The 21735-nt window shown below is 39.4% G+C and overlaps 1 protein-coding gene across 5 annotated transcripts in view; it reads left to right on the forward strand.

The window, feature by feature from the left end:
* The window catches only part of ADAMTS9 (ADAM metallopeptidase with thrombospondin type 1 motif 9), a 160240-nt gene that overhangs the window by 24409 nt on the left and 114096 nt on the right, over positions 1-21735 (forward strand). For 4 of the 5 annotated variants that reach the window (XM_025456476.3, XM_025456479.3, XM_025456478.3 and 1 more), the window contains 8 exons: positions 6506-6795; positions 9032-9115; positions 9217-9332; positions 10276-10316; positions 10431-10536; positions 15301-15447; positions 16662-16803; positions 17793-17888. In XM_025456476.3, the coding sequence (XP_025312261.1) occupies positions 6506-6795; positions 9032-9115; positions 9217-9332; positions 10276-10316; positions 10431-10536; positions 15301-15447; positions 16662-16803; positions 17793-17888 (1022 nt within the window). The remainder of the gene's footprint in view (positions 1-6505; positions 6796-9031; positions 9116-9216; positions 9333-10275; positions 10317-10430; positions 10537-15300; positions 15448-16661; positions 16804-17792; positions 17889-21735) is intronic. The other variant, XM_025456477.3, reaches the window with a different exon arrangement.

Raw genomic sequence — 21735 nt, forward strand, 5'->3', positions numbered from 1 at the left:
TTTGTTTACCAAGTGCATGCAAAGGTTCAAGTTGCAAAATCAAATGTGCATTTGATTTTTGAAGGTATCACATGCTTTTTTGCTTTTTGGTAGGTGTTTTTGTAATAAGTCTATTTTTTAGAGTCATTTTAGATTCACAGAAAAATGAGAGGAAGATACAGAAACTTCCCATATATCCCCCTGCTCTTACACATGCATAGCCTCCCCTACTATCAACATCCTGCACCAGAAGGTACATTTATTAGTTGATGAATCCATGTTGACATAGCATAATGATTATATCATAATCACCTAAAGTCCACACTTATATTATGATTTCCTCTTAGTGTTTTATATTCTGTGGATTTGGACAAATGCATAAAATGACATGTATCCATCTTTATGATTTCATAGAGTATTTTCACTGTTCTGAAAATCTTCTGTGTTCTGTCCATCTCTCTTTGCCCCAACCGCTAGCAAACCACTGACATTTTGCTATCTCCATAATTTCCTTTTCCAGAATGTCATATAGTTGGAATCATACAGTGTATAGCCTTTTTAGATTGGCTTCTTTCACTTAACAGTATGCATTTAAGGTCCCTTTATGTCTTTACATGGCTTGCTAACTCATTTCTTTTTAGCTTTGAATAACATTCTATTGTCTGGCTCTACCACAGTTTATTCATTCACCTACTGAAGGACATCTTAATTGCTTCCAAGTTTTGCAAATATGAATATTAGCCATAGATATCCATGTGCCGGTTTTTCTGTGGACATGTCCTCTGGGAAAATACCAAAAGCATGATTGCCAGATCATATGCATGTTTAGTTTTGTAAAACACTGACAAACTGTCTTCCAAAGTGGCTATATCATTTTTCATTCCCACCATCAATGAATGAGCACTCCTGTTTTCCAACATCCTTGTCAGCCTTTGGTGTTGTCCGTGTTTCAGATTTTGGCCATTCTACTTGATGAGTGGTGGTATCTTAATGTTGTTTTAATTTGCATTTCCTTGGGGATCCCTGGGTGACTCAGCGGTTCAGCATCTGCCTTCAACCCAGGGCGTGATCCTGGAGACCTGGGATCCAGTGTCAGGCTATCTGTGTGGATCCTGCTTCCCCCTCTGCCTGTGTCTCTGCCTCTATCTCTCTCTCTCATGAATAAATAAATAAAATCTTTAAAAAAAAAAAGAAAAGGCAAGAAAATTCTGTAGCCGCTTTGGAAAATAATCCAATAGTTCCTCAAAATGGTAAACACAGAGTTACTAAATGACTCAGCAGTTCTACTTCTAGGTATATACTTAAGAGAAAGGTAAACATAGTCACACAAAAACTTGTACATGCACATTCATAGCAGTATTATTCAACTGAGTTGTTTACCCAAATGCCTACCAATTAAAGAATGAATAAATAAAATGTGAAAGAAGCCAATCACAGAAGAAAACATGTTGTAGGACTCCATTTGTATGAAATGACAAAATAGGCAAATCCATAGATACAAAACATAGGTTAGTGGTTTCCAGGGGCAGGAGAGAAAGAGGGGGAGTGACCACTAGTGGGTACAGGGTTTCTTTAGGGGGCAATGAAAATATTCTAAAATCAGATAATGGTGATGTCACACAACTTTATGAATATGTTAAAAACCACTGAATTATACCCTTTGAAAGGATGGATTTTATGGCTATGTAAATTGTCTATTTTTTTTTTTTTTAAAGAGGAAGAGAGGACAGGGAGGGGCTGAGGGAAAGGGAGAGAGAGAATTTCAAGCAGACTCCCCACTGGGTGTGGAGCTCGATGCACTCAATCTCAGGACCCTGAGATCATAATATGAGCAGAAATCAAGAGTCAAACACTTAACTGACTGAGCCACCCAAGAGCCTCTATAAATTATATCTCAATAAACAGTGCTAATATATAAAGCTATGTGTTGGGGGGTAGGGTGAAGGAAGAGCAAAAGTACACAATTTGTACTGTGCTTTCCACCAGAGCAAAATTTCATTATGTAGCCCATTCTGATAAAACTAGTAGCAAAGTACCCTTGCAAATTTGAAACACAAGCCTCAATTCTATTATGCTACAAGGTCATTAAAGAGAAATGTGGATGACTTTCTTTTTATCTTAATACCATATGTCCCTTGGTGGAAATTATTCTCTGTTATTACAGATTCTATTCAGAGGCAGGGGAGTTCAGTAGGTATACAAGTTGTAATTTCTGTATTTTCAATTCTCAATAAAAATGTTCATGCATTTATAGCCATTGTGAATATTTGAATCCTTAAAGCTCATATGATTTTTTTTTAATATTTTTAAATTTTTATTTATTTATGATAGTTACAGAGAGAGAGAGAGGCAGAGACACAGGCAGAGGGAGAAGCAGGCTCCATGCACCGGGAGCCCGATGTGGGATTCGATCCCGGGTCTCCAGGATCGCGCCCTGGACCAAAGGCAGGCGCCAAACCGCTGCACCACCCAGGGATCCCAAGCTCATATGATTTTTAATGTTAAATTAAAATTTGCCTGTTAAAATGGATAAAGTGGTTGAAATTAGTTGAGCTAATTAGGTCACTAAATAGGATTCTAGGGGATCCCTGGGTGGCTCAGCGGTTCAGCGCCTGCCTTCGACCCAGGGCGTGATCCTGGGGTCCTGGGATCGAGTCCCACATCAGGCTCCCTGCATGGAGCCTGCTTCTCCCTCTGCCTGTGTCTCTGCCTCTCTCTCTCTCTCTCTCTCTCTCTCTCTCTGTGTGTGTGTCTTTCATGAATAAATAAATAAAAATCTTTAAAAAAATAGGATTCTAACTTGTGAGGATTAAAGATCAGATAGGTAAAAGACTGGGAAGTATTATATATTAGAAGGTGTTTTTGATTCTGATGAAGTAATTTTATTCTTGTTTTTTCATAAAGTATACTGAATTATTTTTTTGATACACAGGTTACTTGTAAATGAAATGTAGAATTTACATGTGTTGTTCTCTGTTATAAATTGTAGTCTTTTGTGATTAATAATGCCTGAAATTATTTAGCTCTGTTATTTAAATAAGTATACCTAGTTTCCAGTTAGTGCCTGAGTTCCTGCTCAGATTTTCACACCTCCCCTTTGATGATACTCTGAGAGTATGTTTTTCCCTGTCAGTGGTCAAAAAGTGAATACAGCATTTCCTGAGTGTTTTTCCCACTGCAAGTATACTTCTCTCTGATAAATCAAAATATTTTTGGAAGACCTTAAGTAAGGATTATTTCTTTTTCACAAACCAAGTGACATATTTTCTTTTTTAAACAGCTTTTTTTGAGATAAAATTCACATACCATACAATTCATCCTCGTAAACTGTCCAATTTAATGGCTTTTGGTATATTCATAGATACGTGTGACCATCATCACCATTAGTTTTAGGACATCTTTATCACTTGAAAAAGAAACACTGTACCCTGTAGCTCTCAACCCCTCAAATCCCTGCCCCACCTCCAGCAACTAATCTACTTTCTCTCTCTTTTGATTTACCTATTGTGGACATTTCCTAGGACTGGAATCATGTACTGACTGGATTCCTTCACATTACTTTGTTGATAAAGTTTATCAACATGTTTTATAATTTTAAGAAAAGAGCCAATTCAGTAGGAAGATTTAACCAGTATAAATATACATGCACTTCCTAACAGAGCACCGCATACAGGAAGCAAAACCTGACAGAAATATAGGGACAAATTGACAATTCACATAATTGTTAAGACTTTAAAATCCTATATTCAATAATGGCTATAGCAGAGAGACAGAAGATCAACAGGAAGTAGAAAACTTGAATGACACTGTAAACCAACAACACGCAACAGATATCTATACAACACTCCGTGCAGTGACAGCAGGATGCAGATTCTTGTGATGTGCACATGGAACATTCTCCAGATTAGATCATACACTAGGCCATAAAAACAAAAACAAAAACAAAAAACCTCAATAAATTTAAAAGGATGGAGGTAATACGTAGTACCACCTGACTACAATAGAATGAAAGTAGAAATCAAAAACATAAAAAAAAATAGGAAATTCAAAAATATGTGGAAAGTAAACAGCACATGCTGAAGTAACCAATAGGTCAAAAGGGAGGTTGGAAAATAGTTTGAGATGAATAAGCATGAAGATAGAACATACCAGAATTTCAGGGATGCAGGTATAACAGTGCCTGAAGGGAAATTTAGAACCATTGATGGCTCTATTAAGAAAGAAAAACTATCTCAAATTAATAATATAACCTTCTCCTTTAAGATACTAAAAAAGAGGGGGACCTGGGTGGTTCAGTTGGTTAAGCATCTGATTCTTGGTTTTGTCTCAGGTGGTGATCTCAGGGTTGTGAGATCAAGCCCTGCTTCAGGCTGCACCCCAGCATAGAATCTGCTTGAGTTTCTCTTTCCCTTTACCTCTGCCCCTCCTCCTGTTTTTGCTCTCTAGCTCGCTCACTCACTCTCTCAAATCAATCAATCTTTTTAAAAAAAAGACACCAGAAAAGGAAGAGAAAAGGAATCTATAGCCTGAAGAGAAAAGAAAATAATAAAGATTAGAGCATAAATTGATTGAAATAGAAAGAAAAATGAGACTTTAAAATCTTTGAAACTTTACTGATCATAATAATTATATTAAGCCTTTACAGGAGACATTAAACAGAATTGTTTCTCTTTCGTAAAATGAATGACATTGTTTCTTCATGTATTAAAAACCACTTGATTTTCAACATGGCCTCCATACACCTGTTGTAAAAACCATGTACCCATCCCAATCCAGGGCTCTTGAGGAATCTTGCTCTAATAGAGTACATTTTAGGGTATAGATCAAACCCATGTCTGACGCCTCATACCACCACTTTCTGCTATGTGACATTGGACAAGTTGCTCAATCTCTTTGAGACTTATTTCCCTCATCTATAAAGTAACCGTTAATTTTTTTCATTTTGAGAGGAATTGTGAGATAACTTGCACAAAACAGCCTAGTTCAATGCTTGGCCCATAGTAGGTACTTGACTAGTATGTGTTCCACAGTCATTCAATAACTGAAAAATAGTGTAAATACCCATATGGCTTGGTTATAACATATATGGATGTTCTCAAAAGACACTGGCAGAAAAGAATGTCATATTGAATCCTACTGTGTACCAGACTTTGGGGTAGTTATGTGATCTATGACTGGACCACATAAAACTTGTTCGACAGTGTGGACTGATTTCACTATTTTTTAATAACTGCAAACAATCAGGCAAAATACACATCCTGGCCTAAATGGATTGTTTTAGCAATGGTTTTTATGATCAAATATTTGAACCCTTCCAAAATGAAACCACTTCCAATTTAACCTTTGTTGTTGTTATTGGTATAATAAATTCTATTCTTTGTATCTTAGGTAAGCATACTCGTCAGTTGTACTATTCTGTTGCCTGTTTTAAACTACAAGCTGCCAGCATTAAAACTATAAAGCACATTTATGAGATGATAGGCAAGATAATGGATTAAATTCTGTTTTTACTCAGAGCCTATTTGGGCAGGCACTTTTATGCTTATTCTGTTTACTGTGTGGTTGATGACTTGGTATTTGAATATTTTCACCAACAATATAAGCTTCAAGCCATGTTCCCTACTAGCGCTTCTCAAAACCTTAACATGGATATGAATCATCTGGAGATCTCATTAAACTGAAGATTCTGGTTTATTAGGTCTGGAGTGGGGCAGAGGAGCATTTCCCACAAGTTTGAAGGGGCTGCCACTGCTGGCCCACGGATCACAGTTTGAGTGGCAGGATTGTATAGAACTGATGACATACCTAAGCAAGAGTCAGAATGAGTAGGGCTGATCAAGCATTCTACATCACCAACCCAACAGCCTCTTCATCTTCTCTGAGTTTAATCTATTTCCTTAACTGAGCCCTGAAAGAAATTAATTAAAAATTCAGAGGCGTTGAATAGCATCTTCTTACATTTCACATATTATAATGATTTCATGCAGTAATAGAAAAATACCTTGTCATGCATTTTCTAGAGTTCCTTTGTATATTAGCCTGGCCACCTCTCAGACCTCTTTATACTATAGCTCATTGTGTATCAAGAGCAGTGTGTAGGAAACATCTCCATTTCCATTCTGTAAAGCTCAGTACCTGTGCTGGCCCTGACTATATCTATGGCAAAGAACAATAAATGAAAACCACTTAAACCCCAGCAAGACTTTTGTTACCAAATGAAAACAGTCATAGGCAATTGTTTCCCTTAAACTCATTCCTGATTTTCTCAGACCTTAAGTGAGCATTTATGGAAGGTGCCAGGGAAGCTAATTTCAAGTCCTTAGTCATTTAGATGAGAGAGCACAGATTGAGTTTCTCCTGGAGAGTCCACAGTGTGTAGAACTTGATTCTGTAGGTAATTTGACAACAGAGGCATCATTTTAAGATGTGGCAAATTAAATCTTACTATGAAAGAGAAGTGGAAAAAAAAAAAAAAAAGAAAGAGAAGTGGGTTGAAATGTAATGCATGCCATCCAATTTGTTGCAGAACACAAAAATAGTCACAGCAAAGACAAGAGGAAAATGAGAAGGAGAAGATGGGGAGCAAGGCATAGCCTGGCTGATGATGTGGCGGGATTAAGGAGCAGCTTAGCAACAAAGGCGCTTTCTGCCTATGGTAACAAGACGGACAGCACAAGAGAAAAGAGGACCCACAGAAGAACAAAGCGTTTTTTGTCCTATCCACGGTTTGTAGAAGTGATGGTGGTGGCAGACTACAGAATGGTTTTATACCATGGAACAAACCTTCAACACTATATTTTAACTCTAATGTCAATTGTAAGTACATTCAAAAGAAGGTGATTTATGAGTCCTTAAATGTGCCATTGGGAAATGGGTTTCCACCCAGTGCTTTGGAGGATCATTCTCAGGGCTGGCATTCCAACGATTCAGGCAAGTGACCGAAGAGAACATAAGATTATGTATTGGCTGCCTTTTTGTATTGACATCAACGGTGACAGTATTGAGTGTTCATTCTGTTAGACAATGTGCTTTGTAGTTAGTTAAAAGGCATCATTTCTAATCCTCCTGGCAAGTCTGCTAGGGGAGATTATCATCCCCATTTCATAGATAAGAAAACTGAGCCTCAGAGGAGCTGGGCCACTTGCCCATCGTCTTGTAAAGCTAGTAAGTGGCTTAGGGACTGCATGTGACCTCTAGATAGTCCACTTCCTAAACCCAGTGCTCTTCCTCTGAGATAGAAACTTGCACAGCCAGGTATGTGTCTGTAGTAAGACAGTTGGATGCCGGTTGTGAATCAGAGTCACCTGGGAGCTCTTTGAATTGCAGCTGCCTGCCTGCCTTTGTTTCTCTTCCCCAGAATTCTAATTTAGTAGCCCTGGGGTGAGGCCCACACCTCACACCTCACCTCTCCCTCTCTATTTTCCTACTCTGACTTTGAATTGAGAAATCAATAGATTTACATTTTTAAGAAAAAAAAAATCTAACAGAACGAAAGACTAATCATGAAAAAGAAGTGCCATTACCTACCCTGGCGCCTTCCAGAGGCCACCACTGTTAAAAGTTCTTTTTTGCATATGTTTCTAACCAGCACTGCCCAGGAGAAATATAATGCAAGCCACGTATGTAATTTAACAAGAAACAAGAAAAATTAGTTTTAATGATGTATATTATTTTCTATCAAAATGCTGTCATTTCAAAAATTGCAAAGGAGATATTTTACTCTTTTTTTTTCATACTAAGTCTTAAAATGCAATCTGTGTTTATACTCAACAGTACATCTCATTTTAGACTCATACGAAGTCTTAAAATGCAGTATGTGTTTACATTCAACAGTACATCTCATTTAGACATAAAGCCACATTTCCAGTGCTCGGTAGCCATGTGTGGCAAGTGGCCACCATGTTGGACAGCACAACTCAAGTTTGTATGCAGATACAACTTTTTTCAAAGCAAAACAGAACATTGTCACACACCGTTTTTAGAACAATATGTAAAACACAGCGTTTATTCTAATGGATTGACCTTAATTTATATGAACGGGAGCCTACTTTTAATAGATTTCCCAAAAGAATGTGAAAAACGACCGAATTTGAGTCACAGGTGCTTTAAGAGTTCTTTGCTTTCCCTGTCCAGTGGTTCTTCTTGTCTTCCCCTCACCGCTGTGAACCGCTCCCTTGTGCTCCCCACCCCAATCCCTTAACCTGCCTGCCCCACACTCTCCCCTCTCCTCCCTTCCCCATGCTCAGCCCCATGTGCTCCAGCCCTCTCCTGTCCTGGAGGAGGGAGAAAAAAATCCTAATCACACCTTGCCCAGACTCAAGTCTATTTCCAACCCATAAATTCAGACCTTTCAGAAGAATTTCAGTTATGAGCCTGGATATTGGGTCACACTGATGTAGGTTGAGCTTTTCTGACTGTGCCACTCACCACTGCAGAGTCTTGGGAAAGTTACTTAAATTCTCTGAGCCTTAGTTTTCTCACTTGTGCAGAGATTTTTGCTGTGGGGACTAGATGCAAATGCATATGCAATTTTCAGCGAGGGTCAAGTCCACAATAAGCATGCAGTGAACGTTAGCTTTCATGATTAGCAATAATAATGAAAAAAAACAAAACAAAGCAAAATGGGCTACTGGGTTGTGAAGAAGACAAATGGGAGGTAAGCACGAAGAACAGCAGTATTAGCAAACATGTGGTCCATGTGAAATTCCATAATTGGGCAATCTGGCACTTCAACTGGGTTGAAAGAGCTGGATCAAAACTTAATATCCAGTGTTTTGGCACAGAAAACTGTTAAGTTGCGTGGCGATACAATTTCCAAGGAAAACACTTTGAGATTTAAACTTGTTGGGATTCATTATTATCTGAAACTGCCATCTATGAATTTTTCAAAGAGAGCTTTAATAAATGTTTGCCGAATGAATGCAAATTCAAAACGACAAAATGCATATGTTGCGTGAAACGTGGAAAGAGGTGGAGCCCAGCGTAAGAAGTAAATTGCTTATTGCTTACACAGAGTTCACAATTAACCTTGAAAAATTTATCTCGGTTGCAGGTAGCCTCTATCTATAAAGACCCAAGTATTGGAAATTTAATTAATATTGTTATTGTGAACTTAGTTGTGATTCATAATGAACAGGTAATAAAGTTTTTTTTCTTCTTTCTTGTATATGTATCCGAAATGGCATATCGGATTGGTGTTGGTACAATGGGCCAATCATAATTCTTTTCTGCATTTAGGAAGGACCTTCCATATCTTTTAATGCCCAGACAACTTTAAGAAATTTTTGCCAGTGGCAGCACTCCAAGAATTACCCTGGTGGAATCCAGCATGATACGGCTGTTCTTGTAACAAGGTATATGGATTTCTTATTCCTCGAATCATTCAGTTTGCAAGCATGTTGGTGGGTGAAGTCGTATATTCTTGTTAGCCAGCCCGTAGGACCAGGTTCCCAAGCAGCACTATTGTGGAGGCCGCCCTGTGGATTGCAGGACATTGAGCAGTATCTATGGTCTCTACCTACTATCTGTCCGTGGCAGCCTCTCCTCTCGACTGTGACAACCAACAATGTCTCCAGACATTGTCAAATGCCCTCTGGGGTGGGGAGCAAAATCACCCCTGGCTGAGAACTGCTAGCCAACAGGTGCCAGGTAGTCAGTAGATGTGTTAGGCGGGCCAAACAGGAAACACCCTTAGACTAAAGGCAGGTGCTATTCAGATGGAGCTGGTTGTTACCATGTCACAAACGCATCTAGCATTGCCAGCTTCTGTGATTTTGCAAGAGGTCAGCAATATGGACTTTTTGTTTTGAGTGAAATCTTCCAAATTTTTACATGGTAGCTACTTTCTCAAAACTATTTAAAATGCTGTACAGGGCAACAGAGAGGAGTGCTGGCCTGCTTGTGTTTCCTGTTGGCCACCTCGGAGATAGTCACAATCACTTACTCATAAGTGAACTGAAATGAGTGTTTAGAGCCTTCTCAGGAATGTTCACAAACAGACTAGAATCACTCATGCCACTATAGGAGGGAAAGCCCAGGCTGGAGAGTTTTTTTTTACTTGCTCTGTGGCTACCCCTGTGGCCAAAGAAGCCCTCCTGATGTAGCTTTTAATCCTTACATCACTGGTTACCAGGCTTTTTTGAGTTACAGACCTGTGGCCTTCTTAATTGGCTTGTTGTAACCTCCTCCTCGATGAGGTAGACACTGTCGTGAATGCCTAGAAGACTGTCAGGTGTTTGCTTGTATTGACATTTACTCTTTGGTGTCGTCATGGCCCTAAGTCTGCTTTCCTTTCAGACAGGATATCTGCAGAGCTCATGACAAATGTGATACCTTAGGTGAGTCCGCTGTGCGTATCCTCTATGGCTACAACAGTTTATTACATGTTTTTATTCCAAGTCACAATTGCTTTGTAAAGTAAATCCTTCTTCTTTTTTTCCCCCTCTGAATAGGTCTTGCTGAGCTTGGTACCATCTGTGATCCCTACAGAAGCTGTTCTATCAGTGAGGACAGTGGACTGAGTACAGCTTTCACAATAGCCCATGAACTGGGCCATGTGTACGTTTCCTTGCCATATTTTCATTTAATTCAGAGTGACCTCAAACTTTTCTTCCTTTGCATCAGAGAGGATCCTCTTGACCTCAGAGAGCAGAGGGCACTTTTTGAGTCATAACAAAGACTTCAGGGTTGAAGAGCTTTGACTCTAGTTGGGAAAAATGACTTTAGAAAGCTGAGTAGCACAGCAGCCCCTCTTCAGCCATAGCTGACATGTCTTTGCTTTACCTACACACATTTTCTGTGAAATATCTAGTATTTTCCTTTCTTTCTGGGAGTTGGAGAAATGAGGCCTTTCCAGCCATCCACTGAAGCAAAGGGTGCATTAGCTTAGGAAACTTTCCTAGTGTAACATCTTTATCTGAGAGGGTCTCCCTTCATTGCTCTGGTTCACAAGATTTTCGCAGATCCAGATTGTTCCTGACTGTAGACGTACAAGGCTTTCATTCAGACATTTAGCCTCTGGGCACAGTGATGTCCCTAAAAGGGAAGAGATGGAACAAAGATACAGAGAAGAGAACATTTCCTAACCGTGGTCACTTAGTGGTTATTGTGAAATTGGCTTTTCCTTTTTGTTCTTTAGAAACAGAGCATAGCTAGAATGTGAGGTAAAACAGTGTAAAGTTACTAGAAATGATTGTGATTTTTGATCTGCATTGTTTTCTTTCTAGAATGATTTAATTTCTTATGCCATATCTTTTAAAAATAATTTTCTCAAGAGTTGTCACTGATAGAGTTGTACATCAATGGATAGGTCAGTGGTAACTTCGTTTAAAGGTAAATAATCTATTAAGCAAGGGTTTTTTTATTCAACAAATGCTTTTTGAAGGCACCTATGTGTTGTGTGCTGTTCTACAGGTAAAGATAAGATGCATATGTAGAGGCATCTCCAGTTTAGTTCAGCATATAATGGGTATATTTTGAAACTAGTAACTTTCAAGCATATTTTAAGAGCACACCAATTTTCTCTTCTCCAAAGGGAATACTATCAGATACCCAATATTTATAGCACAAACAAAGCATGGCTTTCATTAAGCAGTTGTGGTGGGCCAGAGTCCTGCTTAATCGGCCTCCTCTCTGTCCTTTTGGTTTCTGAAATATTTTTGTGAAACTCAAAGATTTTGTGGAACTCAGTTTGCAAACTTGACCCACCAGCGTTTCCCAAGACACAAGGTCTCCAGCACAATTCCAAGAGAATGGTCTGTCGGGGAAAAAAATAAAAAGGAGTTTCATACTCAAGTAATTTAAAAACTTTTTTCTTCCTGGTCTAGCCCTGCTTAGAGTCACAAGGCTCAGTGGCATAAAGTAAAGGCTCTGACAAGTACTGTATTAAAATAAACTGCTGAGTTTTGCTTAACTCAGTGTTCCCAAACTTATTTTAATAGAATCTTTTGGGGATTTTTGTTTGTTTTGCATAAAGTCTAGGAAATTCCTTTAGACCTTTAAATAGGAGGTTAGATTTGACCATGAAGAATAGGGTGGCATTTCACCAAGGCAGCCATTCCTGCCTCAGGAGACCAGATTGGGGGAGGTTCAAGATAGGAATGTAATCAAAGGGCAAGAGCTTGTGCAATTAACAGATTCACAGTTCCCCATAATCTATCGTTAAGAAAGGTAGAGTATTTAAAGAAATACAGTTAATTTCCTATTAATTCCTTCCTCACAAGAGCTAATAAACTCCTTTCAGGACAGCTAGTTTAGAAAGTTGACATTTTAAAGAAAGTAAGAATTTTGATTAGCAAAGGCCAATATTTTCAGGTATAGAGGAGCTGTGTGAACTGTACATTTAGCAAAGATCTCCCTCCACAAAAACCATGTGTTGGCATCAAACTAGGTGTTTTTATTTAGCTCCCTTAAACTTCATAAATCCCCACATGGTAGATATTGTTTCCATGTCAAATGATCTTAGTAATATTAAATTGCTTAAAGTCTAGTGCTAATAATGTTGGGGTACCAGCCTGTGATATTGGGGTACCAGCTCTAACATGGGAATCAGCTGAGAACCAGATACCCAAGTTCCAGTTGAATTGTTCTAATTCTTCATTCTCTTTATTTTTTTAAAATTTTTATTTATTTATGATAATCACACAGAGAGAGAGAGAGAGGCAGAGACACAGGCAGAGGGAGAAGCAGGCTCCATGCAGGGAGCCCGACGTGGGACTCGATCCGGGGTCTCCAGGATCACGCCCTGGGCCAAAGGCAGGCACCAAACCGCTGCGCCACCCAGGGATCCCTCTTCATTCTCTTTAACTTGAGAAAAATGTATGCCGTTTACCTCGCTATAAGATGGAGCTAATACATGCGCACCTTGTCTCAAAAGTGACAAGAAGTTAAAAAAAAAAAAAAGGAAAGAAATAATTGGTGAATGATGTGAGTTGTTAGCTAAACAAAAGTGTATCTCTAGCCTCTTAGTAATCTTTTTTTGTTTTGGTGCTTTGTCTCATATAGTTAAGTTTGCTTATATTTTAAGGAAAATGAATATCTTTTTTAATTTGCTACCGTACTTGGTAGTAGATTTTCTGATGAACTTATTAAAGATTAAACATTAGGTTGTTATAGTCATGACTGTCTGGTAACATAAAACCCTGTTGGGGAGAAAAAAGTGTTTGCTCTTGTATTTGCTGAGGATCATTGGATGCTTCAAAAGCAGCTCCTACCTTCTCATATCAGCTTCTGGATGTACCAAATCTGAGTTAGGAGGAATTTGGGAAGTGACTGAATCTCTACTGGATATAGAGATCCTTACACAATATTACTGAGCAATCTTCCACAATTTGTCTAACCAGAGGGAATATGTTTTATGTATATTCCCAAACACAGAGATTTTAGAATCAGACTGGAGTGGTTTCCAATCCCAGCTCCCTCACCCCATCAGCTGTGTGACCTTAATCAAGTAATTCAATCTCTCTACAACTCACATTTTCTTTTTTTTTTTTTTTTTTTTTTCAACTCACATTTTCTTATCTATAAAATGTGGATAGTAATAGCAGTTTTCACAAAAGGTAGTTAAATGAAATAAAGCATCTAACACAATTAACACATTGCCTGGTATGTTGCGAATGCAAAAAAGTCTTGGTTATTATTTTTTAGTGAAGTGCTCAATGATTGTTACTATCTAGCCCCTGCTGTGAGCAAAGGTGCCTGACATTTGAATGCCCAGCGGTTTAGCTCCGCCTTCAGCCCAGGGTGTGATTCCTAGGTCCAGGATCGAGTCCCATGTCGGGCTCCCTGCATGGAGCCTGCTTCTCCCTCTGCCTGTGTCTCTGCCGCTCTCTCTCTCTGTGTGACTCTCATGAATAAATAAATAAAATCGTAAAAAAAAAAAAAAAGTTTTCTACCGATGTGATGAAATAAACTTGATTTTACCTAGGTGTGGTAGGGGTGAGGAATAAACACCAGCTCCTTCACACCACGAGAAACAAACAACAAAGGTTTGAGCGTGTTGCTTGTATTGGGTTTATCAGTGTAGGTAGGATACTGACTCTGCAGCTGGGAACAGGAAACGGGGGCAAGTCATTCTTTTAAAGAAATGAACTCTTAAGCAGAAAGAACTGCTATTAATTTTAACCTAGACAAAGGTTTTCTATCTCATAATTTTCATCTGGCAATTATTCCATCAGGCAATTATTGAAGAGCCCAAGTCTTGTTAGAAGAAGAAAACCAAACCCAAGAGAAAGGAGTGGAATGGACTTCATGGGCTTTTATCCCAGCTTTTAGATACATGTGAAATGAGTCTACACACTTCTGTCTAGCTCACTGATTTCCCTATTTCACGATGAATGAGTGGAAGGGATTCCTCTCTCAATGCAAAGTTAGTCACATGTATCCGTTTTGCGACTGGGGAGTCATCCAGGGAGGACCACCTCTCTGCGCTCGGTACTGGAGCTGAGAATGGCATGTGGGTCATAGACTTGATGTCTCAAGATTGAGAAATGCTTCGTATCATGTTTCCCCCCATTTTCTCTGGCGAAGCCAAGAATGGCAAGTATGTGTTAATGCTGCTGCTGAGTTCTCTCCCAGGCCCGGGAGGACATTGGCACTCCATCACTCCAGGGGCAGAACGTGGATTAGCTGAAGAATCCTTTTGTGCCCAGCTTTTTAGGAAGCCAGTACCAATCAATTGGCGTTGGCAGGAAGCATGAAACTATTTGCTATGTCTGCATTAAGCCAATTGGATTGGCATGCTTGCAGCTTCCCTTAATGGGTGTTATTGTGCACGAACTTTGCATACTTCTGTCATGATATACCTAACACGGTTATATCATTTGTCAACCTGACCCAAAAGGAGGAAATGCCAAGACCCATAGTGAGCTTCTTATTAGAAAACTTCTGGCTTCAAGTTTTGAACTTGACCGACTCTTTATATATTCACAGTGTTATCATAACTTGCCAAATTCTTGACTCTATAAATTGGCCTTTCACAGCTTATTAGGAATTTCAACTACTGTATTCTAGCACCAACTACAGCACATTCAGAGCGCCTGCAGTTCCAAAAAGTACCCTTAACCCAGATAATGAGCTACTCAACATCTTTTTTTATACATTAAAGGCACTTTGTATTAAATTGGGTGAGAATTACATTCTATGCTGCACTCCACCTTGAATCATCCAGGAAGTTTCCTCCTGCTCCCTGGCATGTAGGTTCTTATCCACAATGCAGAAGGCAGTTAACTTTTTTCTCTTAGACAGATGCATTCTTGAAGCAGTGATAACAGCTCAACGTTTTGGTATTTATTGACATTCCTGTCTTTGTCTTGTCGGCCTTAGGTTTAACATGCCTCATGATGACAACAACAAGTGCAAGGAGGAAGGAGTCAAGAGTCCTCAGCATGTCATGGCTCCTACATTGAACTTCTATACCAACCCCTGGATGTGGTCAAAATGTAGCCGAAGATATATCACTGAGTTTTTAGAGTAAGACTTAAGCTTTCTTCTAGCACAGGCTTCTTGTGTCTGGCCTCCATGTAGTGAACTCATTGTGGGAAAGAAAATGTAGAGCCAAGCATTCCTTTGGAGTTGTTATTTTTGTTGACATTCCTGGGAGGAGGTAAAAAAAATATTCTCCAACATCTGTGCAGTTCCTCGCCTTGCCAGAGTTTTGAAGATTACAGACTGAGCTAACGAAAAAGTAGGGATCTTAAAGAGAAGATGTAAATGTTGCTTCGTTCTTGGTGAAGCTCTAAGGTCTGCTCAGGTCTTGGGGGAGGGCCCATGGGTGTGATTACACGATGAAGAAGGCCACAAATAGTTATGTGGTTCTGACTTAGTCATTTTGGCTCAAAAAAGGGGAGGGTAGTGAGATGACCCCAAAAAGGGTTATGTGGGTGGATGAAAATCACACAGACCTCCATGTTGTTGAATTAAGAACATTCTTTCTCTGTCTCTCTTCCCCCCCCCTTCTTTCTTTTCTTCTCTTGTTTTGTTTTTTAAGCTTCCTGCCAGGCTGCTCAAAGATCCAATTACATTATACAATATTCCTGTGTCACAGATTTATTGCTCCTCTCTCCCAGATGTACGAAAGGTTAAGTGATTGTCCAAGGTCACTGGGTGTATATTTCTCCAGCCACAGGGAAGAGAGGGCTTATTAATCAGAACTCACCAGGTGTGAATTTTCCAGAAGAGGTGTTTGCAGAAAAGTCAAAGAGCTGGAGGGTTGCTGTTTTTCTTTTTAACCAGATGATCTGAAGTGTTTGTTCTTATAGTTGTTGATTCACTCGCTCATCTGCTCAGCAAACATTTACTAAAGACCCGTTGCTATGGTGTTTAGAGCCCCATGCTTGGATGAAAAAGACACTATCTTTGCCCCTAAGAAGCTTACAATCTATTGGAGATGATGGTAAAGAAATAAATAGATCATTGCCCCGAAATGTGCCAAATGCTGTAGAAGCCACATATTTCCTACAGACTATGTTGTATGGATAATCAGCAGTTTCCGCAAACAAGTATACACCAAAAATAGAGCTTCAGCTTCTGGACTTTAGCGTGGGAAGTAAAGAATAAAGCGCACTCGAAAAAGGAACAATCCTCTCCACCTTTAAAATGGCAGGATGGCATTCACTGTCATCTGGACCTTTTGGCAGCCCCTTTTGTCTCTACTCTCAGCATCTGTATTTTTCTGCTTTCCACAGCACTGGGTACGGCGAGTGTTTGCTTAATGAACCTGAATCCAGACCCTACCCTTTGCCTCGCCAACTGCCAGGCCTACTTTACAACGTGAATAAACAATGTGAATTGATTTTTGGACCAGGTTCTCAGGTGTGCCCATATATGGTAAGTATTTGGGGGCGACTTCTGCCCTCATCCATTGACTCTGCATGTTTTTAATTCATCGTTTTCCACTGGCTTCTCACTCTAACATAAACCACCGGTGGTAAAGTTAAGAATGGTTCATTGACTATTAATGACAACAATAATAGTGATAATGATGATAAATAGGAATAGTGCTGTTAGGTGGTGCTTCACCGACACATTCTCACTTTACTCTCATGACAGCCCAAAAGGGAGATGTCATTCTGATTTTCATATTACACATGGGAAACCAAGGCTCAGAGAGGACAGGGTTTCAGGGCTGGTGATGGCACAGCTCTGCCCTTTCCTCTCCTTGTCTCCTTTCATCCCACTGACTTGTCCAGATGACCTTTATTACAGAGACTCTTCTAGATTCTGTAAAGGTCATCCATGAGACAAACCTGTTTCCCTGTTTTAGCTTGTCAGGTCTGTGCACTATGACCACATGGCACTTGAAATCATTTCTGGAGGTAGCTCAACTGGTGGGTGTAGGATATTTTAATGCGTGTGTCGTGGGCACTTGGACCAATGATATCCAGTGGTTATCAGGATGCAAATGGACAAAAATGTGCTTCTCTGAGGTGCCCTGTTTTCTGCCTTTGGGTGTTTGGTTGGTTGGTTTGGTGGGAGAGACTTCTGAGATAGCATAGTGAATTGGGAAGTACAGTGATTATATGGAAATAATAAAAATTTTTGAATGAAACTTACCCATGTTTATATTCTTTTCTGTGTTACTCATGATAGCAAACAGCCTCCTTTTATATCACCTGAAGTCCTGCCAGATGTAGAAATGTGTTTCATGGGCTGCTCTCTGTGGCCCTTGGAATATTTTATCATTCATCATACCAAGATTACAAATCCCTTTCTAACCTATGCAGTCTTGTTGGCAAAATGTTGATTGAGAGCAATCTCTGCCTGGTTCCATATTGTCTAATCACATTACCACTGACTTGTTTAACTTAATTGGACAGATGCAATGTAGACGACTCTGGTGCAATAATGTGGACGGAGTGTGCCGGACTCAGCACACGCCCTGGGCAGACGGGACCGAGTGTGAGCCTGGAAAGGCAAGTAGCACCCTGATATGTTCTTTTGTCTTGGGGCAGCAGAAATGGGCAAAATGTTAGCTGTCAGCTTATTCACCATTGTTTAGTGTATGTTTAGTGATGCAGTGTGTTTTAGCATGCATAATACTTTTGGGGGGCAGGAGTTCAACCTTACTTTTGAAAATTGTGAAAACTTGTATTATAGCATAATATTGATACAAGACACAGAGCTAACATTAGTGCCTTGACTTAAAAACATCCTTTCTCTCATTTTAACATTCCTGAAATCCCAATGTGTTTTTTAGTTTAATGTGAGACAGCTTTTTTTTTTTTTCTTTTCTCTATCTCTTTTTGGGGTGGCAGTGGAAGACTGTTTTCAAATTCATGGAGCATCTTAAAATCAAGGAAACCGGTGCGCCTAGGTGGCTCCGTCGGTTAGGCATCCAACTCTTGGTTTCAGCTCAGGTCGCGATCTCAGGTCTTAGGATTGAACCCCTGCATCAGGCTTTGCACTCAGCACAGAGTCTATTTAAGATTCTGTGCCTCTGGGATCCCTGGGTGGCGCAGCGGTTTGGCGCCTGCCTTTGGCCCAGGGCGTGATCCTGGAGACCGGGATCGAATCCCACGTCGGGCTCCCGGTGCATGGAGCCTGCTTCTCCCTCTGCCTGTGTCTCTGGCTCTCTCTCTTTCTCTCTGTATGACTATCATAAATAAATAAAAAAAATTAAAAAAATAAATAAATAAATTGGAATGGCCTTAATTTAAAAAAAAAAAAAAAAAGATTCTGTGCCTCTCACTCTGCTCCTTTCCCAGCTCTTGCATACTCTCTCTCCCTCTCTCTCTCTCTCTCTCAAATAAAGTTTAAAAAATCAAGGAAACACAGAAATACAGTGAATTTCCTTTGTTCACTATTGAGATACCAGTCCCTTTAAGGAGCTGTGATGTCCCCGGAGATATATGCAAATATAAACTCTGAGTTGGTTATAATGGTTCCCACTTATTTGTTAATAACCAAACAAAATCTGCTACATATACAGCCTAGAAATAACAATGCCTCATGCACCTAGTAATATGATTAGTGCAAACTTCTGCACCTGGTATCCATCTAAAAAATAAAGAAGTTAGTATAGTAGTGATATCCTTATCATCATCATCCTCATCACCCAAAATAATTGGCTAATAAAAGTTTTCGATCTAAATCTGATTTTTTTAATCCCTATGGAAAATGGTATTCTTTCACTCAACAGTGATGCAGACCCTGAACTGTATTCTGAGTCTCTTGTCATCCTTACATATAGTTTTCCTTTCTTCTCTCTTCTTCCCATTGTCCATTTTACTCACTTCTAATATTCTGTTCTTTTCTTATTTCATTTTTCTCCACTTTGGAGAAATGAGTAGCACTCAGAATGTTTCCACAGAAGGTGTCCTCAGAAGTGACAGACTTTAACTCTCCCTTCCCCAATTTTAAAGAACGGGGACAGAAAAAGAAGTGACTTGCCCAAGGTCACTGAGCTCATTAGGGTCCTGTCCCCACATTCCAGCCAGTCCCCAACCTATTTTCCTCCTTTACTTTATCTGAAGGGGCCACAGGATCTGCTCTAGTGGCCACACCTCAAGCTCACTGAGCTACTTCAGTTTCCAGTGGATCTAACAGGAGTACTAGTAGTGGCTTCTTTACTCATCTGCCATGGTGGTTGTAAAGTTGCATGAGCTGGGGGGTTTGGATATTATTTGAAAAACTATAAAATTCAGTACAAAAGATTAAAAATTATAATGAAGCTGATTTTATACTTGACTAACTTGGTGATAAAATTGGCTCATGTTCTTACTTCTTAATGGCTAAGACCTAAGCAATTGAGAATATAGCTTTCTCCAATAACAGACTAACCAAAACTATATATGGACATGGACTCAACAGCTTTTGCACCTTTCATTAGCTTAAAAAAAAATAGATCTCCTTAGCCGGAGTGAAATTTTCACTTTTTGTAAGACATTTAACTCAACATGTTGATGGCCAGAAGATCATGGGTTTGAGTAGGAATACAGATCTCAGGTTTCCATGGCAGCCATTAAGAATTTATTCATTCTTACAAAATGATGATGTGGCCTCAGAGTCCTGCTAAAACACAGTGACCTAGGCGGATGGTAGCAACTGACGCAAAATGACAACAGATTATACCTAGTTGATGACTTGGTTAGTTGGCTTGAGTCAGAGCCAGCCCACTATATTACTTAAATTGATTCTGTTTAATCTCAGAAAAATCACCAGTATTGTGTGTTATGGTTCTTAGCCGATCTGATGCACTCACCTATTTTTTCTATTTCTGATACATATTATTGCTGGGAAAACCATAACAAAGAATTTTCAGTAATATGATGAAGTGAATCATATTGAGTGAAATTGCCATGAACAGGGCTGCCAACCTCACTGTCTGTAGCAGTGTGGTATCCCAGTCAATCTTAGAACACAAAAGAATTCAGGAGGACGTCTGTTGTATCTTTTTCTAATCTCCTGTTTTTGTAACAGACGCAGAAGATAAGGGATTGCAGGGTAATCTTATACCTGAGAGATGGGGAAATTTGGGAGGTCTCTCAGAAGTGTTTTTCCATGTATGCTTGTGTTTAGCAAGAGCAACAGACTTCAAGGCATTCCAAAGGATAGGCTTAGAACCCTCTCAGAGAGGCAGCTATGTGGAGGACATGATAGGTACGCTGTTCTGTTTTAGAAAAAGTGGCCAAGTCTAGCAGCTTTTATTAAAGATGTGGGCATATGTGTGTTTATTTCCCTGAAAAGCATTTATGCATTTTGCAAATGCTAAAGATGGTGGATATGTTGGCATAGAAATTCCTTGTGTTTTCTTTCATTTTGTTTTGTTTTCTTAGAATTGGCAGTATTCTCCAGCCGATTCTGACTCCCTTTGCGGTAGGGTTAATTTTTTGTTTCTTTCTCTTCTTTCTGCCCTGCTCCCTCAGCAGTGATCTGTCTTGGCTGCTGACAAAGTTATTTTGATGAATGACTCTAATTCTCTTTATTTTCTCCATTGTCTTGTTAAGCCCATTAACATTTCATTTTAACCCTATTTGTGAGCTGAGATTTGAAACTCTTGTTTTAAGCCTCTTTGGAACAAAATTGATCTCTAAGTCCCTCTTCCTACCTCCTAAAAAAAGATGTGTTTAGGTAAAATACCATTTAATGGTTCTGGATACTTTTAGAAAAGGCTGGCTATATTTTGGCTTGGACTCCACCAGCCACTTAGTGTTATGTTATGATATAGTGGCTATTCCAGTATGTAAGTATTGTTTGTCAAATTTGACTGGTAAAGTAGATGATCTTGGTACATAACTGCCAAACAGCTCTGATTTCCAGCCTCTGTCACCTCAGGCACTTCTCCTGTTCTTCTAAGGTTCTTTTTCTCCTTCCCTTTCTACCCATCAGTGGTCATATCAATAAAGGATATTTGATTTGCAGATTAGTTTTTAAAGAAGTATAGAATTTCTTGTTATTTCGTAGAATTTATAAAATATGTTCCTAGCAGCAAAATTTGAGGGCTAAATTGGAGGGTCATCTGCTATGACCCCAATTGAATATTAATTAGGAATTTTGTTTAGGTCAGACCGAATTATAATAATGTAAACAAATTAGCTATTTTTTCTGACACAAAAAGAAACTAGTCCAAAACTAGGCAGGTGATGGAACTGTTGTGGTAGCTCCACAAATCTCAGAGACCCAGGTCCCTAATTTCTTCCTGTTTTACTATCATGTGCAAATGGTCCTTAAGGTCACAGAATAGCTGCAGCAACTCCAGCCATCAAGTGGGAGTTCTAGGCAGAATGAAGCCAAGGGTCAGGGGACAAAGGGGCAAAAATA

This window comes from Canis lupus, chromosome 20, assembly GCF_003254725.2.
Source record: "Canis lupus dingo isolate Sandy chromosome 20, ASM325472v2, whole genome shotgun sequence".
NCBI lineage: Eukaryota > Metazoa > Chordata > Mammalia > Carnivora > Canidae > Canis > Canis lupus.